Below are 14079 nucleotides of genomic sequence, written 5' to 3'. Positions count from 1 at the left end.
TCCACTTAAAATATATAAGGCTAAGAGAATTACTACTTTATTCTCTTAGCCTTATATGATATTTTAAGCAGAGAACTTGATGCATGCAGTACTTATTTAACTTGATGCAATACAAGATTAAAGTCGTAGTTTGAGAATAAATGTAAAATTACAAGAATTAATTAATAACATTATGATAGTAATGTTGTAAGACTTTTTCTTTAAGACAAAAGTTTTCCTGCTAAGACAAAAGTTGAGATCAAGCACCCTGCAATAAAGCAATAAAACTCATCTGAGGAGATCTCAAAGAAATAGGACACCGCCTTGCCCAAACTCTCCTCGCTCATGTATGCACCCCCCCCCCCCACCCCCCCCCCCCCCCCCCCCCCCCCCCCCCCCGCCACACTCCTACTCCTACTCCTACTCCCTTTATTTCAAGTCACTAAAAGTTCTTCAAGAATGCATATTCTATGCATGATGTATCTTGTGTATCTCACTTTCATGTTTGGTATCATTTTAAATGTCTCAGTGCGATTGGTAAAATAGTCTCAATTTCACAGCAGTCACTTGAGTTATGATGAGAATTCTGTTCTCCTTTTTGGATGGTGTCTCTCCAAGATATCTGATAACCCACTCCTCTCCCCCAAAAACAGGTGTTAGTGTAGTGAATATTTACAATCCTTTTGTTCTGGTCTGGGTATTTAAGGGAAGGTGGCAGAGCAGCCATTGGGATCTTCTGTAGACAGAAACCCACATGCAGTGATTGGTGAATGTCTGAAGACACTCACAGACCACTGTGTGATGCATTTCTTACTCTTAGAATCATCTTTGAGCAATTGATGTTATGTATTTATGATATCTGAATTGGCTTCTAATTGTTTAAATGTGTAATTGGCATGACATATTTTTTACCTGACAAATAAATGTTAAATTTTTTTTTTTTTTTTTTTTTTTAATTTTTTCATGATTTATTCTGAACTCTCCTGAAATCATTATGACCAGTAGATTATTGGAGGCTGGTGCTACCGTAAATCTGTGTCCAGGATAGAACAAACTGAAGGCTCATGAATGAATGGAGCAGTAGGCACGTCATCTGAAGACCTTTTGATTTCTGTCTATCACTGATTTAGCAAGATGTATGGAAGTGGCTAAATTAAATACACTTTTTGTACGAGTGAGCAGTAGACAACCGACTAAAAGGTATTAGCTAACTTATTACACCCTCTGACGAAGATCAGACTGGCTAGTTTGCGTGTGTGAGTTTACCGTAATGAACGAATAATTGAAAGTACGGGATACCCAGAATTCCTATTTAGAAACACGATCTAAGAGTAATAATCATTTGAAATTGGAATCAGATTAAACAAGCAGCTAAAATTGAAACTAAATTCTAAAAATTAAGTGAACTTTACAGGGGCGTTGAAAAGACATACACGCATTATACCTTCGCCCAGGCCGTCGGAATCCGCTTTTGGGCTGACGGATGGTTCTTATGAGAATTAAGAATTAAGTCAAAAAGATGTGGTGTACAAAGAAAAGTAAATGTTGTATGTTTTCACATTGATTCACATTTATATACTAAGAAAAGCCTGGTATTTGGAGTTAGGCTCAGCAGCAATATGTAAGCAGAAAACTTTCACTCTGTTAGAGGCTTTGCACATGTTTACTGCAAAATACATGGTATATGTTGTATTTTATGTAATGTTTACATATTGATTCATATTCACATGTTTGCTATGTGTTCGCATGGTGTTTTAAATGTTTTTTATGATGTTTTAAGAAATAAATGTTTTGAAATGTTTCATCTGAAATGTGCAATTTACATTAAATATTTTAGATATATTGCCTGCACTACTAGTGTAGTTTGTTTACAACTTTCTTTAGTTCATTCTGCATTAAAATAAACAAATGAATGACACTTTATGTAGTAGACTAAGTGCAACCACTACATACATGATCTAAACGTAGGCCTATCTTTTAACTTGCTGAAACAGTTATTTAACTGAACTTGTTTTGTTATATTTTAGGAATTTTGACACAAAATGTAGGCTAATGTTTAACATCATTTTAAATATTTTACTGTAAGCTTGATACAGGTCAATACTGATACTGTATCTCGTACTTTTGACTTTATTCTCAGAGTAATGCAACTTCATTATCATATTTATTCAACCTTATTCTAGTAATCTTTGCTTTTTTCCTCCTTACTGATGATTTTTTTTCACCTTTTATTTTTTTCCCCAACTTGCAGTAAGGGCTTCCTTGTAACACTTTAATGTGCTAAATTAGATATTAGTAAATACTGACACATCTTCTCTCTCTCTCTTTTTTTATTTATTTTAAATATTTATAATCCATGCAAACTTAACAGTAATTGTGTTACTTTTTGCTTTTAATAATTTTCAGTGGTAGCAGACAGTGCAGTAAACATGACCTAAACTATAAACACAGTGTAACAACTGCCCTCTGCTGACCCGGTGTGATTTGTGATTAAAATGATTAAAGACAAGCCACCAAGCTTGTCTGTTACAATGTCCACTGTGTATTTAAACTGATTCCAATACGTCATAACACTCTTCCAAGTTCCATGATCATGGCTGCTTCTCAAAGGGAAGGCCTGTATCTATATCTACAGTCTTTGATCCTAATGAGGATTTATTTTGCGCTGGTTTCTCTCCACATTCTGAGCTGATGTGTGAGCTTTGTCGACAATAAACGCAAGCTCTTATTAGCCCCATCTAACGCATTTACATTAAATGTGAGTAATACCAGAGATTGTATATTATAGGGAGATGAGAGGGTCTGTATCTCTTACCATTGGAGAAAGTGTAACGGCTAACGTAATCACGTGCGGCACCTCTCAGCCTATCGTTAGCATTAGCCATTGCGCTTTTTTGGCTAAAGGTTGCAGGCTTGCCTTCCAGTGGCTTGTCCTGCTAATTATTATTTTCTACCCATAAAAATTATTAGTAACTGCCAGATAACGATCACCTGCTTTTTCCCGTCATGGCTAACGTTAAGCTTGTTATCTTAGCTAATAACATTTATTAATTAGCTTATAAAGCCCACATTTAATGTTACCGAAAAAAGCTTAGTGATCCGTCAGATCCTGTAGGTCAGTTAGTACAGTTTACTGCTGAACAACTCATTTTGTCGGTGTGAACACAGAAATCGAAAATTAATAGTTATATATCTTCAATCTCCCCTCGAAGCTCCGACAGCCCTCAGAGAAGCTGTCAATCACAACTGTCAATCATGACACAATTTTTTTATTTTGACTCAAGTGCCATTGGTTTACATGGAGAGGGCAGGTGTTTATGACCTGTACTGCATCCAGCCACCAGGAAGCGATGAAAGAGCCCGCAGCTTCACTTTTCAGGACGTATGAGGAACAACAGGTAAAAACACTAGGAACACACCAAGCCGACGCCGACGAACTAGTGGCGATGAAAGCAGACTGTGGGGTTGGCTCACGTCGGCAGCATCTGTGTCCAAAGTTGCCCTGACACACCAATCCAATGCTAGACAGCCGACGGCCAAGTAGCACGTCCGTTCTGCGCCTGTGTAAGATGAAATGCCTTTCCGTACCAGCAAGTGGCAGTAGCTGAACAGCCAATCAGAATGATCAGATGTCCCGACAGACCGACGAGCTCCGATGCCGATTCAACATGTCGAATCGGCCGAAAAAAAGGCGACGAGGACCAACTTCAGCCGACGGTGCGGAACACACTGAGAAAACTTAGTCGGCCGACGAACAAAAACTGTCCGATGGCCGACCGTCGGCTTTGTGTGTTCAGGAGGAGGTGACGGGGAGACGCCGTATAGCAAATCTAATAATGTCACTGATTGAACCCACTTCCTATCACTCAATAAAATAATAGCTGAGTGTTTTTGAAAGTGTTGTATTTTGTTTGATTTAATAATTAACATTACATTTGCGAGTATGACTCTCACTCGGCTTGTGAATGAGCATAACTTGCACACAGCCACTTCAAAACTGTTCACAAGCTTCTATGGGTTTGATTTTGGTTGTCATTTGTTTAAATTAAAATAAATGAATAAATAAATAAATAAAAATACAGTGTGTCGGTGTCTATCTTAGACTGTAAAAAATGGTGTCTGTCGAATGCCCCTCTGATTCTCCTCCGTGGTCATATGGGAAAGTGAATATTTACAAAAAAAACATTAAAACTACAGTAACATTTACACCCTTCCAGCAAAGAAATGGATCGACTTCTGTCAGCTTGTTGAACACATTTTTTTATTTGGACGTTTTCTACCATATGATGCTGAAGCAGCAGCTCCTGACACTGTTTTCAAGGTAATCAGATCAACATTGTGAACGGAATTCTACAAAACTGAAGTGAAAACACCAAATGATCATGCAATGGGATAAAATATCTTCTCTTCCCTGCAAACGATACCATGAAGAATGTGAATATTTAACCAAGTCAAAAACAAAAAAGTAAGTATCCATATTAATTTCTGTATCAGCAGACGCAAAACGCTATATAAAAGGTGACAACTTAAAAAACGATAAGTTACGTAAACGATAAAAGCTCATTGTGGTTTCTCGGTTTGATAGATTTGAGCAACCATAAACGACGCAAAACATAGGAATTTTGAGTTTCTGAGAGCGATTCCTATACAGAAATTCACTCCTTGCCCTCCAGCCACATTTCGCGCTGCAGCAATGACGTCAAATGCCAAGAAACTTCAATCTTTTCAATATAAAAGTCTTCGCTGACTGACAGACTCATAAAGACAGTCTTTGCCGCCATCTAATGGCGTGAAAATGTAACTTCTGTTGCTGTTCACGGTCAGGGACAATTTTTTTCCGGCGGAAGGAAGGCTTTTAGAAAAAGTTTACTTCATAAAAAGTTGCATTGATACATATTTCTGGCTTTAATACGTATTTGTATTGTGTGGTAACCGTTTTATAAAAGCAATAAGGTACTCAAGGCTAGTTCTGTATCGTGAATAAGTCACGGCTGAAGGGGTTGCAGTGTATTGCAAACTATAGTGAACACTTATGAAAATTAACCATGGTTTTATTATAGTAAAAGTGTGGTAACTATGATTTTTTTTTTTCAAAGTTTTACTACAAATACCACAAACTATAGTGTAGCAAAACCATGGTTAATTTGTTGTTACCATGGTTAACTACAATAACCATTTTTTTTGTTTTTTGTTTTATTTGTATTAAAACCATGGTTAATTTTCATAAGGTAAGTAAAAAATCTTTCGAGCTATTAGACTGCGTTGTTGTAAGCACAGCTATTTTGTGTACAGAGGTTACCAAGGAAATGGCTTTATTTCTGCTGTTCCAGCGCCACCTACTGTCAAAGAGTCGATTACATTTTAATTCAGATAACTGCTGTTTTTCTGCAGACCAGTATGAAAATCGCCATGTTCTTTTCTGTATAGAATCTAACCAGTCTAATATTTAATTAAAGCTGTACAAATAAAATATCAAAAGTAGCCTATAGCCTACCTACGGATAATTTTTATTTTTGGGTGAACTATCCCTTTAAGCGTCTGATAAATGTCTTATCTTGTAGGATGTGCGCTCAGCACCGCCGCACACTATAGTCTACACAGAGTACATGCAACTGCGAATTCGAAAGCGAAAGTAAAACTCAAGCTCCCTGATGTGTGCAAATTAGGCTACATACAATAGCCTGTCTCTCAATATCAAACCTGATTGTGGCTGAACTTTATGATTGTTCGCACTTAATGAGACTAAGAAAAACTGTTATTTATTTTAGTTATTTATAATGTTTTTATTTCTATGTTCAATTTATGCAAAGGAGGCCTCAATCAGAAGCTCATAATTAATGTATAAGCCTACAGTGGTCTGAAGACCTATGTGAAATCATACAGGAGAGAAGCCAGTGAGTTGAATTTGTGGCAAAACCTTTTACAATGCTTGTTGTCTTTCAATGCATATGATAATTCGTACAATCTTTACGAACTGAAATGACATTCATTACAATATGATTAGTTAAAACATTTCCTGCAGAATATTTTTGCAGTCATGAATTTTGTCAATGAGCATTTCTTAAAAATACTGTGAAAAAAAAATCTTGTCTCGTCTCATTCTCGTGAACCCAATCTCGTGAACGTCTCGTCTCGTGTACTCTCAGAAAAAAAGGTACAGCGCTGTCACTGCACACACAAAAAAGTGTTAAAATTGTACCTTTAGGGGTACAACAGCTTGTTGCTGGGGCAGTACCCTTAAAAGGATATCTTTGTACCTTTTTTATCCTAAAAGGTACATATGTACCTTAAGGTACTGTCCCAGCGACAAGCTGTTGTCCCACTAAAGGTACAATTTTAACACCTTTTTTGTGTGTTTGTGTGTGTGTGTGTGTGGGGGGGGGGGGGGGGGGGGGGGGGGGGGGGGGGGGGGCAGTACCCTAAGGCACAAAAGTGAAAAGGTATATCTCTGTACCTTACTGTACCTTAGTGTACCAGTGACAAGCACCATACCTTTTTTTCTGACAGTGTGAGATAAATGTCTTGTCACACCCCTACTGTTTATCATTAACTGAAAAAGACATTTGAATAGTTCAGATGTTTGGGCTGCAGCTTCTGACAGTTGAGAGCTCGATCATGATGGTTTATTATAGTTTATACTGGACCCTGTGGATGTTGTCGTGTTTTGGTGAGACTTTTTAAAACATAAAACCTTGTATTGAATATCTGTATAAAATAACAAGTTAGTACTATTTTAATTGCAGAAAAATGTCTGCCTTCTACTGCAATTGTTCTTTACAACAAATAAAAATTCACTACACAGTAGTTATAGTATTTAATTGCAGAACAAACAAATCTAAGTATGCATTTAGTGCAATTGTAATTTTATTTTCATTTCTTTCTTTCTTAAAACATAGGACAATATTCAGGTCAAGATCTGCAGTTTCCTGAGCTGGCTAATGGAGCAGTAGGAGAAAGTGTGGTGCTCGCCCCTGATAACCTACCCTCCACATCGATTTTTATAGCTCAATGGTCTTTTACTTCAACTCTTATAAGTGCAGTAGTGTCTGGTGTAACTACAGTAAACCCCGCATATAGAGGCAGAGTCAGTGTTGACAGCAACACTCTCGCTCTGACGATGCAGAACCTGAGAAAGAATGATTCTGGAATATACAAACTCAGTGTAACAACGACTGCTATGGAGATACTTACAGGAGAAACTTCATTACAAGTGATTGGTAGGTGCATTGCTAAAACTTTGTTCAGTATTTGAGCTTAAACTATATAGGCCTAAAAAATGATGAAATGAAATTAATTTTATAACTATGTGAAAGGGAAAAGAGCCACATATAGCCTATTGTAGAGCTGCATGATTAATCGTTAAAATATTGTGATCTTGATTGAAACATTCACTCAATCTCATTCCTAAATGACAACGATTCGCCTGTGTCTACATTTGACAAAATCACACTGGAACATTTAAATCAGTGTTGGCACTGCCGCTGACCCAGACAGAGCAGTTATCATGTACAGTATATTCATGAAACCGCTTCACAAACCACACAGTTTCATTATTTCTGTTACAAATATTCATATTAGAAGTACTGAGATAGAAGATTATAGTTCGGATATAAACACTGATGTCTATGGTAGCGATCAAAATAGAACAAATCAACTTTTGAAAATAACTACTTGGTAACTTGGTTGTGATTTTTAGGAAGTTTTTTTCTTTTTCTTCTTTTTTTTTTTTCCTTAAACATACAAACACATGTTTGGGGTAGTAAGTGTTATTTTAGTGATATACTATTAATAGTTTTTGTTCATATTTTGAGTTAGATTTTATTATTTTATATGTCTATATAGTTTTGATTAAGTTTTAGTTTATTTAGTGTAAGTTATTTTAGTACTTAAATTTAAACTAAATGAAAATGAGGAATTGGCAACAAGTTAAAATAATTTTATTTCAATTTTTTCAGTGAATCACTAAGTGCTCACTAAATGTGAAAGGGTCATTTTAGATCCAGTGTTTTTGTTCTTTCTCTCTCATACAGCAAAAATATATAATGTCACGCTTATTGGTCCAGAGGAACCATTAATAGAGGGCGACTCATTTGCTAACATCACCTCTGAAGGAACTGGCATCATTAACTCTGTGGAGTGGATGAAAGATAACAGTCCTCTGTCTCCTAGCAACAGCATCATCTTCTCACCTGATTACAGATCAGTGTCCATCAGTCCAGTGCAGAGATCAGACAGTGGGGAATATCAGTGTACATATAGTAACCCTGACAGCTCTGAGACGGCAACATACAGCCTGATCATCAACTGTGAGTGTTAAACATTTAAACAAAGATGATTTGAGCTCAAACCTGATGAAATATAGACATAGTTCAGTGCTCAGTTTGTTCCTCTAACAGTGAGTCTCTTGTGTTTGTTCTAGATGGACCAGAAGATGTTTCTATTAAGGGTCCGGATGTGGTGGATTTAGGGGTTCGTGTGTCTCTGTCTTGCTCTGCAAATTCTGAACCTTCTGCCTCATTCAGATGGACGTTTAATGAAACAGACACCAATGTGACCACAGACACATTCACTATAGATGAGACTGACTTCACACACAGTGGAGATTACGACTGCACTGCCTGGGAATAGTGTCACAAACAGAAGCGCCTCACAAAGACATGTTTTACTAGTTAAAGGTAAGCAGTTAAAACTAACCTGAAATTTGTTATCAACATATGATAAGCAATGTCCTCACCTTAATTTGCCACTTATCCAACAAGGTGTTGGAAATATTCCTCAGAGATTTTGGTCCATATTGACATGATAGCATCACGCAGTTGCTGTAGATTTGATGGCTGTACATCCATGATGCGAATCTCCTGTTTCATCACATCCCAAAGGTGCTCTATTTGGATTGAGATCTGGTGACTGTGGAGGTCATTTGTCTATAGGGAACTCATTATCATCTTCAAGAAATCAGTTTGAGATGATTTGAGCTTTGTGACATGGTGCATTATCCTGCTGGAAGTATCCATCTGTCTTCTGATTTTTCAGACCATTCTCCGTAAACCCTAGAAATGGTTGTGCGTGAAAATCCCAGTAGTTTCTGAAATACTTAGACCTGCCTATCTGGCATCATATATATATATATATATATATACTGCTGTTTTAGCTGGTGTTTTTAAATTGGTGATTTTAAAGGCGAAAGTGCATTACAGTTAGTTTTGTGTGTGCAGCACATGATTTGGTCTGTTGTTTGTGTCTTTGCCATAGTCAGTGGAGGAGGACTGTCAATAGGAGCCATAGTTGGGATTGTCGTTGGTGTTTTAGTGGCAGTTGCAGCCATTTGTGGTCTGATTGTCTATTTAATAAAAACCAAGAAAATGTAAGTAATTTAAAATCACATCACAGCTTTAACACATTTTAGTGAATTTTGTCAGTGAGTGACTTTGTCACAACTTGTATTTTGGTCTTTAATAATCCAGCTTTGTAAATCAAAGATAATTTAAAGTCCTGAATGATCAAAATCTCATTTTTATGATACTATACCATATCAAGATCAGTTTCTGAATTGTGTCCAATTACAAATGTGTAGAAATGTGGTAAAGAAACAACTTTTAACAAATTGTATTTTTCTTTACACTACAGTCCAAAAATAAACCAACAACAAAAAGAACAAGCAAGTGAAGGTATGTTTATATTTATTCATAATACCAACATGAATATGATCTGATTGAAACAACAACCAGTTATAGTGAGATTGACTGTGATAATGACCATACTGTAATAGATTTCAGTATCAAACTCACTGAGTGTTTCTTTCTTTAAACAGCTGCACAAACCACACAGGAGCATGTGAGTGACTTTCAGTTTTTGTTTTCTTCTCAGCACAAGCCTTTTTACCTTATATTGACAAATATTGAGCTATAATGATTGGCATTATCACTGTTTAATAGAGGGCTTTATGTTTCACTTTAAATATCAGCTACATGAACATTTTTATTACACTTTTACTTCATGTGACATCATCATTGTATATGACTGTAATTTAAGAAAAACAAATTACTTTTTTTATTTGCTATCTGTAGATCTATGAAGGAATCCTTGAATTCCAGACGACTAGTCGAGGTGGAGCAATTCTGGGAAATATGAGTGAAAGGAATGTGAATCAGGCTGAAAATAATGACAATATACAGGTGCTGGTCATATAATTAGAATATCATCAAAAAGTTCATTTTTTTAATATAAATTATTTTTAAAAATGAAACTTTCATATATTCTAGATTCCCTACATGTAAAGTAAAACATTTCAAAAGTTTTTTTTTTAAATTTTGATGATTAGAGCGTACAGCTCATGAAAGTCCAAAATCCAGTATTTCAAAATATTAGAATATTTCCTAAAATCAATAAAAAAATGGATTTGCAAAACAGAAAAGTTAAAGTTCTTTAAAGTATGTTCTTTTGTGCACTCAATACTTGATCGGCAGGACATATTACAGCAAATGACTTGCTCCTAGCACAAATTACTGCATCAGTGAAGTGTGGCATGGAAGTGATCAGCCTGTGGCACTGCTGAGGCACTATTGAGCCTTCAGATCATCTGTATATTGTTGGATCGACTGTTTCTCATCTTTCTCTTGAAAATATCCCATAGATTCAGGTCAGGCATATTGGCTGGCCAATAAAGCACAGTAATATCATGGTCAGCAAACCACTTGGAAGTGGTTTTTGCACTGTGGGCAGGTGCTAAAGTCCTGCTGGAAAAGGAAATCAGCATCTCCATAAAGCTTGTCAGCAGATGGAAGCATAAAGTGCTTCAAAATCTCCTGGAAGATGGCTGCATTGACTTTGCACTTGATAAAACACAATAGACCAACACCAGCAGACGTCACGCCCCCCCCAAATCATTATTGACTTCAGAAACTTCACACTAGACTTCAAGCAGCTTGGATTCTGTGCCTCTCCAGTCTTCCTTCAGACTCTGGGACCATGATTTCAACATGAAATGCAAAATTTATTTTTATCTGAAAAGAGGACTTTCGACCACTGTTCACTGTCCAGTTCTTTTTCTCCTTAGCCCAGGTAAGATGCTTCTGACATTGTCTCTGGTTCAGAAGTGGCTTGGTAGTCCTTTTCCTGAAGATGTCTGAGTGTGGTGACTCTTGATGTGCTGACTCCGGCTTCATTCTACTCATTGTGAAGCTCTCCCAAGTGTTTGAATCGGCTTTACTTGACAGTATTGTCAAGCTTGCGGTCATCCCTGTTGCTTGTGCACCTTTGCCTACCCAATTTCTTCCTTCCAGTCAACTTTGCATTTAATATGCTTTGATATTTCACTCTGTAAACAGCCACCCCATTCAGTAATGACCTTCTGTGACTTACTCTCTTTGTGGAGGGTGTCAATGATTGTCTCCTGGACCATTGCCAAGTCAGCAGTCTTCCCCATTAGTGTGGTTTCAAAAAACAAAAGATACCCGGATTTTATACTGTAGGGATGGTCATTTAATGAAACTCAAATGTAAATATTCTAATATTTTGAGATACTGGATTTTGGACTTTCATTAGCTGTACGCTCTAATCAACAAATTTACAAAAAAAAACTTTTGAAATGTTTTACTTTACATGTAGGGAATCTAGAATATATGAAAGTTTCATTTTTTAAAATAATTTACAATAAAAAAATGAACTTTTTCACGATATTCTAATTATATGACCAGCACCTGTATATGTAAATCATGGGGTTTCAAACAGGCCAAGAGCTGCTACACCCCCACCAGGTGAGCAATTTCATAATATTTAAATCCATTTTGTCTCATTTTAGACGTCATATGTGTGCTATGGCTACATACCAAAATAAGAGCTATTCATTCTGTCCTGCACTTGCAGACACTTTCCGTGCACCAGTGAGGAAGTGAAGACACTGAAACATCTACTGCATACTGCATGTCTTCCTGCATAATACACATTTCAGTTTGTGATATACAGTTTGTGATATTTCTGTGTTTTATTTGCATATGTAGAGTATTTGTATTAAAATGTTTATTTGCAGGTCCATGTCTAATCTGAGCAAATAAATCACAGTAAAAGCAGATTTAACACTTCTTTACAAAGTATTTTGGCTAGTTTGATTATATTTCCAGTTACCAATAAGAATGTGGTTCATTGAGCTTTAACACATTTCACCATCATAAAATCCATTTAGATTTCCACCCCAACATCAGTGTAGAAACTGTAACAAACATGCACACAATCCAACTGCTCCTGCTAATGTATAAATTATTATCTGCAATATCTGAGCAGCCTGTACTCATTATTTCTCTAAATGTTTAAACTGTTTCAGTTCATTTTGATCTCTTCTGCAAAACAGTCTCTCAGAAATCATAAAAATCATCCTTTTTTGTGCACTGGGCAAATAAAAGAAGATAAAACTGTGATAGTGGGTGTTGAAAAACAGAGGTTACATTCATGACTAAATTCACCTTTAGACCTGAAAACTTTAGACCTGATCACAACATCACTCGGAAAAGAAATGAGGAAGTGACAAAGGTTTTGGCTGTTATTTATATGGGGGTTATATATTGCATTTTTTCCCATTATTATTTTTTTTGAAGAATACGACTACTAAAATGGCATTTAGTCGACCAGTTTCCCAAAATAATGATTCATTTATTGTTATTCCACCTTCTTGTTCTGGTTTTCAGCTCTTTTGTATACGTTTGTATAAGGTCACTGTATTCTTCCTTGTTGTTTGCAATTAACATGCAGCTGATAAGGATTTATCAAGACTGAGATATACTATTAAACTTTAACTTTTTGTTAAGTGAAGTGTGTTCAATCCACTTTTATCACCACAACATTAATGTGAGAAATGTTTATTTAGTACAATTTCTTTTTTGTTGTAGTGATTTGAATAAGTAAATTATGAGCACTGAATGCATAATTGTTCTCTTAAACACTGCTAAGACATTTCTAAGACATTGATTTTAAGTGGATTAAGAATATTAGTTTATGAATAAATTCTAAAGTAGTTTGAGTGGAGTTCCTTGTGAACACTAAATAATTTTACAGCTGTCCAAGACATTAAGAAATGTAGAAGAATGGATTACAGTCTGAGGTAACCTAAAAAATACTACTGTTACAATTGGGTTTTGTTAGATATTATTAGACACAACATTTTTTTTCACCCCAAATAATGGATTGTGTTATATTGGTGTGTTATATTTCAATTCATCATATTGATCCAGCACCCTACTGATGCATGCACTAACAGACAGCCATCGAGTGTCTGAAAGCTGAAGGATTTTTAGCAGTGCTTCTCCGACATTGATTGCTGGTAGTTTTGCTGCTGGATGGTGCTTTGTGAAAACCAGGCGTATGTTTGTAAAATCTGATATTGAACATTTCTTGGCAAAACACGCATTGCGTATGATGAGCAGTTGAATAGGCACTTTTCACATGACGTCACACAACTTCCGTTTGGATTCGAAGCAGTGCATCCTTACTTCCGTCAGCATAGTGGAATACTTGCGCTGCTCAAATGGAGTGCACCCAATAGTTGTACATATGCCACAAATGTGGTTAGAGGATGACTGTAGTCTCCTAATTTTATGTAAATTCAAGGCGAGGTGTTTGGAAGATCTCAAACTAACGTACCGATCGGTGAGATTTGCTGCTTGAAGTCGGAGGAGGAGTTGAATACAGAGCACTGAAGCCATACACTTTATGTTTAACGTTGTAAAGACAACATTCTTGTTATTCCAAATAGGCTAACAGATTTGTGTGGACACGCAATCGTTGTGATAAAACTCTGACAGCAATTCAAGGACACAAGACTACATTGCTAAAGTTGCTTGAAACCCTAAGCAAGGCAGTTACAGAAAGGAAATAATAAATAACGTTACCAAAATAACCCGACTGTATATATACGTAAAAATTATTAGTTTTACTCTTGACATAAACAGTTCGCATTTAAAGTAATTACAGCATTTTCCCGAGAAGTCTCCGGCGCGAAGTTAAGACGGAACTACAGATACACTGCTTTGCAGGTAGGCAAAAGTTAACTGACGTCATTGTGAAAAGGGCCTATTGAGAAACACAAAGTTTCAGAAACACAAAGTTGGG

The 14079-nt window shown here is 36.4% G+C and overlaps 1 protein-coding gene and 1 long non-coding RNA gene across 23 annotated transcripts in view; both read left to right on the top strand.

The window, feature by feature from the left end:
• The window catches only part of LOC127497605 (carcinoembryonic antigen-related cell adhesion molecule 20-like), a 105388-nt gene that overhangs the window by 46768 nt on the left and 44541 nt on the right, over positions 1 to 14079 (top strand). For 4 of the 22 annotated variants that reach the window (XR_007925590.1, XR_007925591.1, XM_051866205.1 and 1 more), the window contains exons 1-4: positions 6519 to 6646; positions 6876 to 7196; positions 8010 to 8285; positions 8399 to 8654. The exons of 5 other annotated variants lie outside the window; for them this stretch is intronic. Coding sequence is in view for 11 of the 17 variants with exons in the window: in XM_051866205.1 (XP_051722165.1) it covers positions 6556 to 6646; positions 6876 to 7196; positions 8010 to 8285; positions 8399 to 8607 (897 nt within the window). In the remaining 6 variants the exon portion in view is untranslated. Of the gene's footprint in view, positions 1 to 6517; positions 6647 to 6875; positions 7197 to 8009; positions 8286 to 8398; positions 9344 to 9606; positions 9648 to 9790; positions 9814 to 10046; positions 10152 to 11683; positions 11736 to 11844; positions 12250 to 14079 lie in introns of those variants that run through there. 13 more of the 22 variants (XR_007925586.1, XM_051866180.1, XM_051866176.1 and 10 more) reach the window with 8 other exon arrangements.
• On the top strand, positions 3 to 957 carry LOC127497612 (uncharacterized). The gene is made up of 2 exons (XR_007925593.1): positions 3 to 326; positions 562 to 957. It is a non-coding gene; the product is annotated as an uncharacterized LOC127497612 (long non-coding RNA).

Source organism: Ctenopharyngodon idella, chromosome 16, assembly GCF_019924925.1.
Source record: "Ctenopharyngodon idella isolate HZGC_01 chromosome 16, HZGC01, whole genome shotgun sequence".
NCBI classification, from domain to species: domain Eukaryota; kingdom Metazoa; phylum Chordata; class Actinopteri; order Cypriniformes; family Xenocyprididae; genus Ctenopharyngodon; species Ctenopharyngodon idella.
Note: the sequence above shows the minus strand (reverse complement) of the source record. Positions and strands in the feature narration are given on the sequence as shown.